At 39.8% G+C, this 16,104-nt stretch overlaps 1 protein-coding gene across 3 annotated transcripts in view; it reads right to left on the reverse strand.

Moving 5' to 3' along the window:
• The window catches only part of REPS2 (RALBP1 associated Eps domain containing 2), a 172,563-nt gene that overhangs the window by 45,231 nt on the left and 111,228 nt on the right, over positions 1-16,104 (reverse strand). For 2 of the 3 annotated variants that reach the window (XM_081126456.1, XM_081126454.1), the window contains exon 13: positions 15,569-15,705. The exons of the other annotated variant lie outside the window; for it this stretch is intronic. In XM_081126456.1, the coding sequence (XP_080982582.1) occupies positions 15,569-15,705 (137 nt within the window). The remainder of the gene's footprint in view (positions 1-15,568; positions 15,706-16,104) is intronic. 3 annotated transcript variants of the gene reach the window in all.

The following is a 16,104-nucleotide window of genomic DNA, read 5'->3' on the forward strand; positions in this document are numbered from 1 at the left end:
ATGCCATGATAAAAACTATATAACACACATAGAAAGACAATCACTTTAGATTTCCCAGAAAGATGAAACTAATACCTGATGTGTCAGAATTTTATAAGAACAACTGGAAAATTGAGAGAGTCTAGAGTTGATTCAGGGGCAAGTACAATGAAAAAAAACAAGTGATTATCTACTCTAAAGCACACAAAAATCTGTGCAACAAAGAAAAATAAATAATTTATCAAATGGCTTACATAACTATAATAAAAATAATATAAACACTAAATATTAATCTAACCAGAATTAGACTATAACTATACTGGGAGAGTAGAAGAGGGGAAAGGTGCTAGGGAAGGGAAGACAATAGATGATGACTAACACTGAAATGTCAACAAGAGGTTGTACAAATATGTTATTTTGAAATATAAAGAAAATAGCAAAATAATCAACATAAAAGATCCTGTAGCAGTATATTCTCCCAAGTCTTGAGGTATATCAATGGCCTTGGAGGAACTTCTCAGACTTCAGTTTGTCCCCCCAGTTCAGCATGGAATCCTGGGCCTTCCCCTCCGATATATCAGGATACGAGCTGTGATTATTCACTTTTCCAGCTTCTTCCCTCTCTTTCCAGAAGTCATGTCCACTGACTCTTAGTCAAGAGAAGGGAAACTAAGAGTACCCACTCACTTCACTTCACTCCAGATTCGGAGTATCAGTAAGAAATCTTAAGATTCACCTACTCACAAACATAGCTTCTGGAGGGACATAGGCAGTCGAGAGCATGCCCAAAACCTCAGGTTTTCCTAGTTGCCACTGTTTCCAAAGTAAAAATGCCATTAGCTCATGCTTCTTTCCTTGTTTGGATACTGCTGAAAAATCTCATCCATGTGTTTATATTCTGTGTTCACTTCCTTTAATGGTAGGAGATATTAATCTAGCTTTCTTCTACCAATTTTATATCTAATTCATCTTTTTGTCTCCCATAGCACGTAAACACACGGCCTTGTGTTTAGTAAGTACTCACATAGTGAGTGAATAATCAGAATTGAATTCAGCATAAAATTTCTTATAATATTTTTAGTTCATCATGACCTTTAAATTAGATTTTTTTAAAAATGTTTTAATCCTCACTTGAGGCTACGTTATTATTGATTTTTTTTTTTTTGAGAGAGAGAGAAAGGAAGGAAGAGAGAGAGAGAGAGAGAAACATCGATCTATTGCGCCCCCCCCCCCCCAATACATGACCAGGGATCAAAACCACAACCCAGGTATATGCCCTGATGGGGATCGAGCCTGCCACCTTTTGGTGTATGGCTCAAGGCTCCAACCAACTAAGCCACCTGGCCAGGGCTAGATTCAAAAATTTTATCCAGCATGCTCTAACCAATGTGGTTTTTTAAAAGAAAAAGTACATCTTCCTGAAAAGTGAAATTAAAAAAATACTTTGGGGAGTGGGTAGGGGGTGGAAGGGGTAAAGGGTGAAGAAGGGGGGAGAGCTGTAATATTTTGAACAAATAAATAAATAATACTTTGGCTGAATAATCTAGTATAGTATACACATGCAAAAGATGACAACGTACCTGTTCATAGCAACAACTGCTTTCCTGGAAGGGAACAGAGGGAAAGAAGAGAGGGGAGGACAACGCTTTTTCTGCAGACATTAAAAGCCACCACACTTAGGAAGCAATTGCAGGTTTATTCATGATGTCTTACGGTTAATAAGGTGGGGCACCAGATACCAGTAAAGCTTTGTCAAATCCAAAATTTTGTAAGTACAACCATGGAAAAAAATAATACATACCCAAGTCCTGAAAAAACAGATTTAAAAGTTCATGAAAGGAAATGCCATTTAATCCTAAATTCAGAAAACACAGTAATAATTTCCAGTGTTTATTAAAACACCGTTGAAAGATGTGCATTTTCTGACACTGATCCGCTAAATCTCAGTTTCTTGGTATCTTCATCCAAAACTCTTACCTCTAAAGATTTCTATCCTCTTACTTCATTATGCTTAGAAATTTCCAGGCAAAATATTATTCATAGATATTACTGCCCATTGACTAATTTCCTTCAGATTTTTACAAAGCCCCAAATCAATGACTAAATGAAAACATGTTCTAACTTACTGAGTGGAAATAAAGCAGCAGATGTGGCAATTGAAAGCTTCAAGGAACAGAAAGCCGATTCTTCAGGGGAGTGAAACTTGGAATAACTTCAGCTGTGGAAAAGGGCCCCCATTCCCCTAAACTTGGAATATTTTATGAAGAAAATAAAAGCATTCAAATGCCAAAGAAAAAAAAAAACACTTAAAGGATGGAAAATGTTGAAAGGAGCCTGCCAGTGGGACCTACACTTTTAAGTATCAGTCAAGCAGAGAGCCATATGCAAAGCTTCAAGGATTTCATCAGTAAGGACCATTCCTCTTGGCAAGTTCATAAAAATGGCTATTTCTTTGTAATAGAAATCATTCTATCTCCTTTCTAATCACTAAAGTATGTGCAAGCCTATGCCTATCCCCTGATCACCCAGTTACACAGTGATGGTCTCATCTGTCACATATACCTATGTACATGATAAAATGTTTGCCAGGACTACCTTTCCAACAATACCTCCTCGATCCTCTGGTGATGCTCCACCTACTCCCAAAATACAAACTCCTTCAATTCTCCATTAAAAAGAACTTTTTTTTTCACTAGTTAAAAGAGATGAACTTATACATGCCTTGGAAATGTTTGACAGGGAAAATATCAATGACTGAGATTGGAAAAGTAGTAAGATCAAATTCAATTCTCTCACTTTGCAGAAGAGAAAATTAAAGCCTGGGGAAGTAAAATGACATCACCAAGGTCACAAGGCTACTATGATCAGGCAGCAATCAATATAACATTTTGAACCTATGAGACAGATAGTAGTGAAGAGCAAAAAAGGGCACTGAAATGGGGGATAAGCAGGCGGGCAGGAGTTATTCTATATCCAGGGAATAAGCATATCAGAAGGCTGTAAAGTGAGAAAGTACTGCAACTTTAAGAAACTAAAAAAATGTTTCTGAATATGCTTGCACCACAAACTCAGATAAATAAGATGCTAGACACTATCTAAAAATGTGCCAGTGTAGCACATATTCAGCCTTCTGAGTCATGTGATCGCCTCTTCACAAGACTACATATGACTCCCCTGCTTTAAAAAACATTCTGTGTAGTACTGACATAAGGACATACAGATCAACAGAACAGAATGTAGTACAGAAATAAATCCTTTATTCACAGTCAAATGATTTTCAACAAAGGTGTCAAAGCAATTCAGTAGGGAGAGTGTCTTTCAACAAGTAGTGCTGAGACAACTGGATATCAACATACAAAGAGATGAACTTAGACCCTTACCTCACACTATATACAAGAATTAAATAAAAATGGATTAGAGACATGAATGTAAGAGTAAAATTATAAAACTTTTAGAAGAAAACAGGAAAAAGTCTTCAAGATCTTCGGGTTAGGCAAAGATTTCTTAGATGATGCCAAAAGCACGATCCAAACAGGAAAGAACTGATACATTGCACTTCATCAAAATTCAAAATTTTGTGCTTCAAAAGACACCATTAAGAAAATAAAAAGGTAAGTCATGGACTGGGAAAATATATTTGCAAATCACATATGTGGTAAAGGGCTTATAACCAGAATATACAAAGAACTCCAGAATATACAACTCAACAATAAGACAAACACCCAATTAAAAATGGGCAAATGATTTGAGTAGATACTTCACCAAAGAAGCTATAGGAATCACTAAGCACATGAGAAGATGCTCAACATCATTAGTCACTGGGGAAATGTAAATCAAAACCACAACAAAATACCACTTCACACCTACTAGGATGGGAATCGACCCTAGATCTCCTGGATCATAGGTTGATGCTCGACCGCTGAGCCACACCGGCCGGGCTATATATCTATAATATTTATAACAATTCTTATCATTAAAAAAAGAAATAGAAGATGAGTGGATAAAAAGCTGTGGGACATATACACCATGGAATACTACACAGCTGTAAAGAAGAAGAATCTCGTACCCTTTGGGACAGTATGGATGGACCTGGAGAATATTATCCTAAGTGGAATAAGCCAGGCAGAGAAAGACAAACATCACATGATCTCGCTTATACGTGGAATCTAAAGAACTTAATAAACTCATGAACAGAAAAGATTCAATGACATGGATGCACAGATGAGACTGATGAATGTCAGAGGGATGGAGGAGGGCGGGTGGGTGGAGGGGGAGAGAGTAACCAAAGAATTTATATGCATCTATGCACAACCCAAGGACACGGACAATGGTGGGGAGAGGGACTGGGGAGGGGGGTGGGACGGGGTGGAACGGGTCATTGGGGAGAAAAAGGGACATCTGTAATATTTTTTAAAAAAATTAATGCTTAATAAAGATTATATAAGCACCTCAAAAAAATAAATAAAAAATAAAAATAAATAAATAAATAAATATAAAAATTATATCTTCGGGACAAATTAAAAAAAAAAAGAAATAGATATATTCCTAAGATTTCTAAGTTTTGTGAAGGCAAGACCTTCTTTCCTGTCTCCCTGAAGTACCTTAGGGAAACCTGCCCAACACTGTAAATCATGCAGGAGAACACAGGAAAACAATATTAGTTTCTTGCACAAGGAGGGCACCATATTTATTTTTTAATATAGCTTTTAAGTTTATATATTAGTGTTATTACCTACAGAAAAATAATAAGGTGTGCCCTCAAATTAAATTAATATAGATTGCTTTCTCTGATATGAAATTTGCTGCAACAAAGGCTCAACAAAGATTCCTAATCTTCATAGGATTCTGATGGAGAAAGAAGCAATTACATTCTCTGGATCTCAATCTCCTTGCCTGTAATATGTAAGAATTGGCCGAGATGACATTTAAATTCTCTTTCAACACTGACACTATGATTCTTGAATTTATTTGCCAGTGTTCACAAATACCTCCTCTTTCTGCACCATGTGCTATGTGATAAGGGTTAACTAAGTCCCAGATGGAGAGACATGCACATAGTTACGCAACAAAAATAAATGAGATTTAACCTTGTGAAAGTCAAGTTTCATTTCTCGTATTACATTTACATAAATGCATTTCTCCTGATCATTTTATTATTAAACTCCTTAGGTTGGTTAAAGTCAATAGCTGTGTGTGTGTGTGTGTGTGTGTGTGTGTGTGTGTGTGTGTGCGCGTGCATGTGTATGTTTTGAAGGAAGGCAGACAATCTGGAAAAAGATTCTACTATCTTTAAACTGTCTCTTTTCTATCATGAATTTTAAAAATATGACATATAGTCAGACCAACTTCTAAGCCTTAAGCATTTCGAAATGAGTTTGTGATGACAACTATTCTACACCAGTTTCTCAATCACTCCACAACCTTTTGCAACCTGGATTAACCCTATCACTGCAATAAACTGTTCTAAGACTTCCTAGGGACGCAGTTCACAAACTCCTCCCCTACTCTCCATTCTTTTTGCCCAGTCAGCAGACTTTAGAGTTCTGGTCTCCACTTATTTCTGAAATACATTCCTCCCTGTGCATGCCAGACCATGGTACTGTGTCCCTTACTGGACTATGTATTCTCATGGCTTCAGGTCCAGTTGTCGAGACAAAGAAATTTGGTATTCACATAGAAGGCCCTGAGGGGTTTTGAGTAGAGAGGTGACATCATAGTTGTAGTTAAGAAAATTAATCCTGTTGCTCAATGAAGGAAAAAACAAAGCAAGCAAACCAGATTGAAGACTGTTGTAGTAGCCTCCCAGGCAACTGGTAATAAGAAGTGAACCAAGGCAGGTATCAAAGAAGAATCAACAAAATCTGACTCCAAAAATCATATCCATCCTTCCAAGGTTAGCTCAACAGCCTGTGTACCCTCTCCACCAACACACCCACAGCTCGTCCTAGTTAGAAACCACCCAGATTTCAGCACCCTTCTCATATGTTAACTGTAATAATGATTGGCAGAATGTGGGGCCATATCCACATTCCTCTTAGAATTCTCCACAGTAGCAAGCACACAGTAAGTACTCAGTAAATATTGGTTAAATGAATAAGACATTTTTCCTGGTCATCATTACTAAAGTCTACTTCAGTTTTCATCTGATTCTATAAACTCAAATGCATATAAGGAATGTGGTGATGTACTGAGAATTGTTTTATGGTATTCTTCAGCTCACAAGTTTTATAACAGTCATAAGTGAAATGTCCAACAATAAGAAAAATTGTTAAATAAGCCATGATCCAAATTAATAAAGGTAAAGGTAATAAAATAGAGTATCACCATTTTGCAACTACCAATGAAGTAATGGATCTAAGCTGTGGTTTGCTGGAAACAGTTCAAACCACCTTGTGGGAGCCAACTGTGCACATCTGTTTCAACCCCACATTCAGCGACACATTAGTAAGAGTGAAATTGACCGTGACAGGAGTGTTTATACCATAAAAATTGGCAAATGGCCAGTTGTTAAACATTTACCAACATACAGCTGGATGCAGGCAAGGATCGATACCCAACTAAAAACCATTATTTGAAAGGCTGCTGGGGATCTTCATCATAATGGATTAATCAGGCTAATACTACTGAACACACTGATCAGCAAACATCACAAAAACAGCAGCATTAGACATCAGGGACCTCCTAATGGGATGCAGTAGGAAGTGCACAGCATCACTAGGGAGTATTCGTGCCAAAAATAGAATCTGATTCTAATCAAGCCTAGATCTACCTACCAGTTTATAGGAAATACAGGAGATGGAAGAACAGACAACCAGCCAAATACAGAATGTGGAAATGTCGACAGGGTGGATAATATTCCTATGAATAAATGAATGAATGAGTATTAAAAGAGGGTAGACTGAAGGAGGACCCTATCTATTAAAAGAGACTTAACAGATGCCAAAACAAACACAATGTGCATGTGACACTTGTTTGGATCCCCATTTGAACAAGCCACTATGAAAAGACATACTTGAGACAATTCAGGGATCTGAACTCTGGCTAGATATTACATGATATTAAGGGATTTTTGTTATTTTTGTACATATAATAAAGGTTTAGTAGTTAAGTTTGTTAAAAGGCCTTATCCATTAGAGACACATATAAAGTATGTATGCATGAAATAATAATATCTGGAATTTGCTTCAAAATTATCTGGGGATGGGGTTTCTCTTTTACATATATTTGAAATTTTCCATAATACAGTTTTTAACAGAGTAGCCAGAATACAGAACACATATAAGAGAACTACAAAATTATTAGTACTGACATAGACATTATCTCCAAGAAATAACGTATGATGAAAAAGCAATGGGGGGAGGGGGCTGGCTGCTGTGGCTCAGTCGGCTGGAGCATCATCCCTGTACCGAAGGGTAATGGGTTCGATTCCCAGTCAGGGCACATAGCAAGGTTGTGGGTTTGATCCCCCGTTGGGGTGTGTGCAGGAGTCAACCTACTGATGTTTCTTTTTCACATCAATGTTTCTTTCCCCCCCTTCCTCACTCTCTAAAATCAACAGAAACATTCTTTGGTGAGGATTAAAAAAACTGGGGGAGACATGTACAGTGTGATTCCAATTATTTTAAAGATAAAAAACATGAAATTGATGTCACAGGTACACATATACATTCATAAATGCACCAGAAAATGTCTGAGGAATACATTCTCTGGGGAGGACATGGCTTGGTAAGGATAAGCTTAAGGATAGTCCTATAATGTTTGATTTTACACACAAGAAAGTATTTATCTTTTACTCAAATGAGTTTTATAAGCATTTAAAAAATAAAGGTTATAGTAACATTTCCCACTACAATCTCCAGAGATTCAAGTCCTGTTCCTCCCCACACACCCTTGTAAAAGACTCAGCCAGCCAGGGACAGCTGTAAAACCAGAGAGTGGATATAAAAGAGCATGCACCCTGCCCAATAGCAGGATTGGCTGCACCCTCACCTTGGCAAGCCTTTGCAAACTTCTCCAGGCTTTTGACTTTTAGAGGTACAAATCACAGCACTGCGCTGTCCAGAAACTTTCACATAATTTACTGGGGGAGGGGGATCTATAAATAAACAGGAAAATGCAAAAAGAAGCCAAGGACAGACAGCACACTGCAACTACACCCTCCAAAGACTGAGACTGGCATATATCTTATGAGCACAATAGATACTGGCACAGACAAGCTTGCAAATACCTGGACTGTACTTTTACCTCTAAAAATGTTCACCTAGCCCAACAGCCCAACTAAACTTTTAGGCTTCAAGTCTCATGACAAAGTAACACTATACTGCAGCCAACACTTTTTATTTATCAAATACTGAGAAGTTCAAGGGAAACCTGATGCTCTGTCACTATGAATTCTGAGTGTTACTTCTAACAGTAGTAACCACAAACAAGATCAGGCCTGAAAGCAAGGACTCAGGTCTAGAAAGCGAGAAGGCATCGCTTGGCCCTTCAAAGACAAATGACTGCAGTGGCAGCCAAAATGGATAACTGGACTTCATCAAAATTAAAAACATTTGCACTTCAGAGAACACCATCAAAAAGGTTGAAAAGACAACCCACAAAATGAAGAGAAAATATTTTTAAAGCTTATGTCTGAAAAGGGACTTGTATCCAGAATGTATAAAGAACCCTTTATTCAACAATAAAAAGGCAAATAACCCAATTTAAGAATGGGCAAAGGTGTTGTTTTAATCTTCACCTGAGGATATTTTTTCCATTGCTTTTCAGAGAGAGTGGAAGGGAGAGAGACAGAGACAGAGAGCGAGACAGAGAGAGACAGAGGGAGGGAAGGAGGGAGGGAGGGAGCGAGGGAGGGAGGGAGGGAAGGAGGGAAGGAGGGAAGGAGGGAGGGAACATTGATGTGAGACACATCGACTGGTTGCCTCCTGCACACCCCCCGACTGGGGCCAGGGATTGAGCCTGCAACTGAGGCATGCGCCCTTGGCTCAAATCAAACCTGGGACCCTTCAGTCCATGGGCTGACGCTAACCACTGAAGCAAACTAGCCAGGGCTGGGCAAAGATTTTGAACAGACACTTCTCCAAAGATGACATAAACATGGCCAGTAAGCACATGAAAAGATGTTCAACATCAGTAGTCATTAGAAACTGCAAATCAAAATAATGATAAGATATCACTTTATACCTACTAAAATGGTGAAAATAAAAGGGAAGGCAATTAACAAGTGTTTCAAGGATATGAAAAAAACAGCAATCCTCATATATTGCTGGTGAGATGGCAAATTGGTGCAGCTACTTTAGAAAATGGTTCAGTAGTTCTTCAAAATGTCCAGCATAGTGTAACCTACCATATGACCCAGAAATTTCACCCCATATATATATACCCAAGAAAAAGGAAAACATGTTTACACAAAAACTTGTCCATGCATGAATGTTTATAGCAGCATTATTCATAATAGTCAAAAAGTGGAAGAAACCCAAATATCCATCAACTGATGAATGGATAGATGAAATGTGCCATATCCATACAATGGAATATTATCCACCCATAAAAGAAATTAAGTGCTGACACGTTACATGGATAAACCTTGCAAACATTACAGTAAGTAAAAGAAGCCAGTTACAAAAGACCATATATTGCATGATTCCATTAATATGGAATGTACAGAATAGGCAAATTCATAGAAAAAAAGTAGGTTAGTGGTTGCCAATGCTAGGGGTCAGGGGAGGAAAGGGAAATGAGAATGATAGCTAATGGGTATGGGGTCTTTAGGGGAATGACGAAAATGTTCTGAAATTGGATAATGTTATGCATATACTACAGATATACTAAAAGCCACAGAGCTGTATGCTTTAACAGGGTGAATTTTATAGTATGTGGATTATACCCTTGTCTGGCTGTGTACTGCAGACCCAAAAGTTTGGGGGTGGGGCAGGAATCTCAGGATCCTACTAGATTTTTTAATCCTACTAGACTTTAAAAGGGAACAAGTAGCTCTCACAGGAATGATAACATATGGAAAATCGATAAGGTCAAAGCCACTGGTGTGGCCAAATTCATCTTTTAGAGAACATGAAAGATAAATTAGGTCTTGAGAACATCTCTTATCCCAAGGTGTTTACCTATTTCTCAGGTTGCAGAAAGAAATATTCATTTGTAGAAAACCCAGGACAGACTCCTCTCAGCTCGCCACTCAATAAACCACCCCCTTTCCAAGTTAAGGCAGAACCCTATAACAACACTTTGCCCATCTGTACATCTCACAGTGGAGGCTTTGGGAAGTCCCCCAAAACTATTCCTCAGTCTTGGAGGGACATTGAAGAGGAATCCAAAGAACATATCAGAGCCTTAAAGAATGCTCTGGAATGCTTCTATCATTTCAGTTGCATTCTAGGAGGTGGCAGCAGATTGGTCATAAAGATACCCTGGGTGAAGAACAGTAGGTAAGTTGGAGACAGGTCAACTCAGCCAGGAAGAACACCTCTGGTACTCTCAGGTGCCATCTATACGTGAAAAGTGAAATTTTTGTAATAGGTAATAACTACACAAGACAAAATTTAAAAGATACAAATGGTGTTCAATGAAAAGTAAGTTTCTCTCTCACTCCTGTCCCCAGTCATCCTATTCTTTTCCCCATAGGTAACCGCTAGTACTAGTTTCTTAACTGTCCTTCCAGAAACTATCTATACATTCAAGAGCATACATATTCTGCGGCATGCCTTCTTCACTTAATTTATCTCAGATAACTCTCCACCTAGTATACATACCTTATTCTTTTTATGGCTTCATAAGATTCCATGATGTGGATGTACCATAATTTCTTAACCAAGGAATGATTTTTTATTATCAATATGTCTAAAGCAGAGACAAGATATTAGCTACCCATGAGCAGATACTATCCATGGATGTGTTTTGTTCAACCATCACAATGACTTTATTATGTGGATCTCAATATATTTGGCCATATGGGATGTGGTAGAGCTGTCCGCTCTCCTCTTTTATAGTAAGAGGGGTATCACCGGGAAATGGCTACCCTGCCAGGGACTTCACTTCCCAGCTTCCTGGCAGCTGGCTACATCCATGGGACTAAGTGTCCCCAGTTAGATTTGAGTAGAAGTGATGAGGGTTCCTGGTGTAAAGCTTTAAAAGGATGACAATGTCTCCTCCACACAGGGTCTGCCTCTTCTGCCAGATGGATGCTCAATGACTGGAACAGGGCTGTTGTGGCAGAGAGAGCACTGAGGGGGTTGACAGTTATGGAAACCTCAGGCTGCAAACCTTAGACAAGGCTTTGGAAGGTGAGGGTCAGTGTCAAGAGTGGATAGAGGGGAGTTCCTAGGCCACACGGTGGAACAGAAAAAACCTTTTCAGGAAAAAAAATACCATATGAAAACAACTGCTTCAGTAAGGAAAAGTAGGTTAAAGTCTTAAAAGCATTGCCCTCTCAGTGTGATCTTTCTCACAGGAATTTCAGTAATAAAATGTTTCCTAGCTATTAGAGCTATAAAATCTAAGCATCACTGAGCAAGTCCCAGGTTTGACTGCCTCTGGATTTTGTACACTTGCATCATTGACTTAGACTATCTTTCACATTTTTGTTTTCTCTCAAACACAGCAGCTGTGTGAGACTGACAGAGGATGGCTGCAGGACTTGGATCCACTATTACAAAGGTGATCTCCCTTTCCCACACAGTGATCACATTATATCCACTTCTCCCTAAGAAAACACATGCTTTAGGTGTAATGCCAGCACCTACCTATATAGAATCCTGGCATAGTCTAGACTCTGGTAAATCATTATGTTCACACTCTCTTTACAGATATCAAAGTTCAAGCCAATTATCCCCCACTGCCAAAGTTGACCTTGTTCATTTTTACACATTTACATTCTAAATCAGCTCTTTGTTAATCTTCGCCATAGCATGTTATCAATCTTCATAAATTTGAGGTTATTAATGCCACCCATTTCTATTTCCTTAAATCCTATCTGAACCCTACACCAACTCTGTGGGCTTGCCTCCCTTTAATCTCAGCAGTCTTTTATCCTATTTCCTTCTCCCTCTATATAATCATCACCAGTCCATGTAACCACCATCTCACCTTTTTTTTCTCTTCATTTCCCTCTTTCATTCTTGCTTCTTGATGTCTTCCCTCCATCCTATCTCTTCTGCACACTATCGCTCCACTTTAGGCCAATCTGACTCAATAACTGAGCCTCACTCACTGTTTTTCACAATCCTGTGATTCTCATTTTTCAAAACATTAGCTCCATTTTATCTCTCCCTTTCAACTCAGCCCCACATCTTGTTTCATTGTACATTCTCTATCCCTCTTTCCTTTACCTTTCCTACTCTCCTGTTACAAACAGGGTGGCCCCAGTAGAGTCTGCCTTAAGTGATAAAAAGTTGGCAGAAGATGGGGTACTGGGGGCTGGAAGGACATGGACCCAGTGAAGTAGCAAGTTAGCTTAGCCTCCCCATGGTCACCCTCACATTCCCAAGTGGTTCAAAAAAGACAGGTCCAGAACCTCATCGGAAAAGTGAAGAGGAGAAAAGTGGTCCCTGTGGTTTGACAAAATGATGCAGCAACAGAAGCTGAGTGAGCCTTCCGAGCAGTCAATTCACAAAAAGAATATTAACAGCCAATAATGATATGAAAAGATGTTCGGTCTCACTAGGAATCAAGGAAATGAAAATGTTTGCCTATCAGATTGGCAACAATAGAAAAGATGAACATTAACCAGTGTTGGCAACGGTGTGAGGAAACACTCAGACAATGTTAGCAGTGGGGTAAGTTGATAGGTCCAAGGTTTCTATCGCACAGTTTAACAACATATATTTATACTTGAAACATCTATGGCCTTTGTCGCAGCAACTCCAGCTTGTAGGATTCAGCCCAAGAAAAGAAGTACATGAGGAAACAAAGATACGGATACAAATCCCTTAAGAACCTCGGCCTTGTTTATGACAGGAGGGCAAAGTGAGGCTGGTGGGGGAGTCTGTGAAAGAGAAGCTCATTCCCGGAAAGAGGGAAGGAGGGGGGAAGAGAGAAGAGAGAGAAGCAGAGAGGGAAGGGGAGGGGAGGGGGAGGGGGAGGAAAGACCAGAAACAGGAACGGGCACAGAGAAGGATGAAAGGGAGGGGGAGAGGCAAGGGGCTCGGTGAGCATAAGAGGAAAGTGTGGGGAAGAGACAAGGAGGAGAGGGCGACAAGGCTAGAGAAAACTCGCCATTGACAGGCCACCAATTCTGGTACATCCATATTACATGGCACTGAAATAAATGATGCAGCTCTCTATTATGAAACAGAAAGATAGTTCATTGTGATGCTCAGGATACAGGAAAGCAAGCATAGTGTGACCCAGCTGATCAAAAGTGACGCGTCAAGACAAGCGCAGCTAAGGGGTTGCTGCATGGACATCACGGCTCTCACTGGGTGCACTATTCCGACGGGTTTATACTCTACTTCATGCTTTTCAGTAAGTAATTTCTAAAATGCAATCAACTAAAATTCTACGTAAGTTAGACCCTTTGTACTTTCTTCTGAGAATTAACCACATGGAAACAAATTAAGCAGATGCAGCGGTATCACCTGCTTTTCATACTGCTCTTCGTGTGATCAATTTAAACTGCTCATTAAAATGTTATTTGTGTAAACCTGCACTGAAAAGACAATGGAAGTAGGCCATGAATGTAGATGTCACCTGTCTAGCTGTTCTTCGGCATTTATCAAAGCAAAATGCTTTTTTTCTTGAAGTCATGTCAACACTGGAGATGTAAAAAGAGGCTGTCTTAATTCAGGTTCTCCCAAAAGCAGCCCCTAAAACAGGGACTTAAGAATAGGTATTTTATTTGGGTGTGGAGAAAGTGAGATACGGCAGGAGGGCAGAAGCCAAGAAAAGGTGTGTTAAGGAATGGAGTACTACAGCACGCAACTAGAGGACAAATCACAGAACTGTCACGCTGGGGTTCAAGAAAGCAGAGGGCTTTATTCTCAGCCTCCCTTCCCTCATCAGTCTGCTGTGGCTTTGGGCCAAACATATTGCTATTTGGACTATATATTTATTATCTCACCTAAACCCTCTAATTTTGTGGAATATTGGCCCTATTTTACAGATTAGGAATTGAGATGCAGAAAGATTAAAACCACTTGATGAAAATCACATAGTTAATAAGCAGCTGAGCAAGACTGAGACCAGTCTTATCTCTGCCTCTCTAGGATGCAATGTTATAAAAGCCACAGCACAACCATTCTCTAAACAGCTGGCACTCTTTGTGGGGTTACATAGCCTGAGAGATGATTGTGTGTTTCCAGCCTCTTTCCGTGCAAGGAAAACATATTGAGACAGCTGCCCAGATTGTTTTAATCTTCTTGCATTCACAGAAAAATCTTCTAGGTCATAATCCAGCAGCCATGTAAAAATTTTATAGCATCATCATCCACGGCTACTCCCACCCCAGATACCAGTTACTGTGAAATTATGCCAGAATTTGGATCAAAGTATGGGGGGAAATTCAAGGAAAATTTTTATCTGATGAACTCATGGCAGAGAATCAAATTTCAGAGAGAGCTCCAGATTCTAGCATATTAAAAAACATTCTATAACTTTATTGTGAAGAGAGTACTTTATTAGAACAAATAAAACATGCTCAGCTCTGCTGGGACACAAAGGTCATGCTAATGTGTGAGCCAAGGAGTCTTTTCTTGCTTTAGTAAAAGAGATAATAATCTGCAAATCACTAGCATCTGAGGTTGGCTTGATTTAAAATGCACATAGATATAAAAAAGGTCCAGGAAATCATTGTATTTATAGTTTGCCTACATTAGTCAGTGGAAAGGCCCTTGCTGCTTCCAAAATAACACTTGGGATGGCTCTGTATCCTAGTACCTGCACTGAAGCAAGGCATGGTTCTCACCTGCTGTTCCACAGGTCCCCTAGTCTTCCACTTCACAGGGAGCCAGGAGAGCAGGCAGGCCCCTCTGACACCACCCACCCTCCAGCCCAGCCCTACAGCAGCCGGCTCAATAAAATCCCAGTCCCAGGAGTACCAGAGCAGCCCACCTGAAGGAGCCCTAGCTCTAGACCCCACCACCTACCATACCACCTAATCATCAATCAGACTTAGAAAGCAGAGTCCCCTTAGCATTAAGTCCAACAGGATACAGGATCTTCACCAAGGAGATAAAATGCAGAAGATTCTGGCCAGGGACTGCTTACCCAGATCTTTCACAGAAGAACTGTATAAGTGTGTGAGGAAATGACAAACAGCAATCTTGTGTACAAATTATCAGGATGCAGATAACAAGACCCCAGCCATGCACTCAGTGGGCTGTCTGAGTGAAACGTTTTTATCTTCTTGGTACAGAATTTCGTAATTCTTGATCCAGAGCAAGTGTGGGCAAGGCTCCAGACACATGTGATATCTATCTGCCTAGAACTGCTTTCCTTCCCAAGACTCTCAGAGCTACGTGTAGACTTTCCTGGAATGGGAAACAGCCAGGTCTGCTCATTCTCTGGGCTCACAAAGGCCTCTGTGGCAGACACCCATCCACTGACTCCAATGGGAAAGGGGTATAGAGGGGCACTTCACCTGGCACATTGGGCTGGAAGACTTTATTCAGATCCAAGGAGGAGGCTCTGGAATGGGTTTTCTGTGGCCGCGGTGGCGGGGTGGGAGGGTCCTCGCCCCTTTTCATAGCCTCTTCTATGGAGGTGCTAGAGTAAGATCTGCAGCAAAATAAGGGAAAATCATAAAGGAGGCAGCAAAGTTTTATTCTCTGAAGTTGGGTTGAAATGGAAAATACCCACAAAAGTCAAAGTGACTGCAAAGGACTGACAAGCTCCCAAAGCAACCATGAATTCTACCGTCCCCTGGATGCCCCTATCTACTATAATGCCCAAACCCCAATCATGAATCAGAATTGTTTTTAACCACTTTGCTCCTATTATACCTTAGACCTAAATCTACTGAAAAGAAAAGCTTTCTGTAAATTAAAATCTGTTTCTACTAGAATTATTAGTGAGAATAGAATGAAAACCCTTCCACTTAGGTACTTCCATAATTTAGCAGAAGGGCTTTGTGGTCTTAACTGATCGCAGAACTTTTCTCCTGTTTACATGCAAATG

The sequence above is a fragment of the Miniopterus schreibersii genome (genome assembly GCF_964146895.1).
Source record: "Miniopterus schreibersii genome assembly, chromosome: X".
Taxonomy (NCBI): Eukaryota; Metazoa; Chordata; class Mammalia; order Chiroptera; family Miniopteridae; genus Miniopterus; species Miniopterus schreibersii.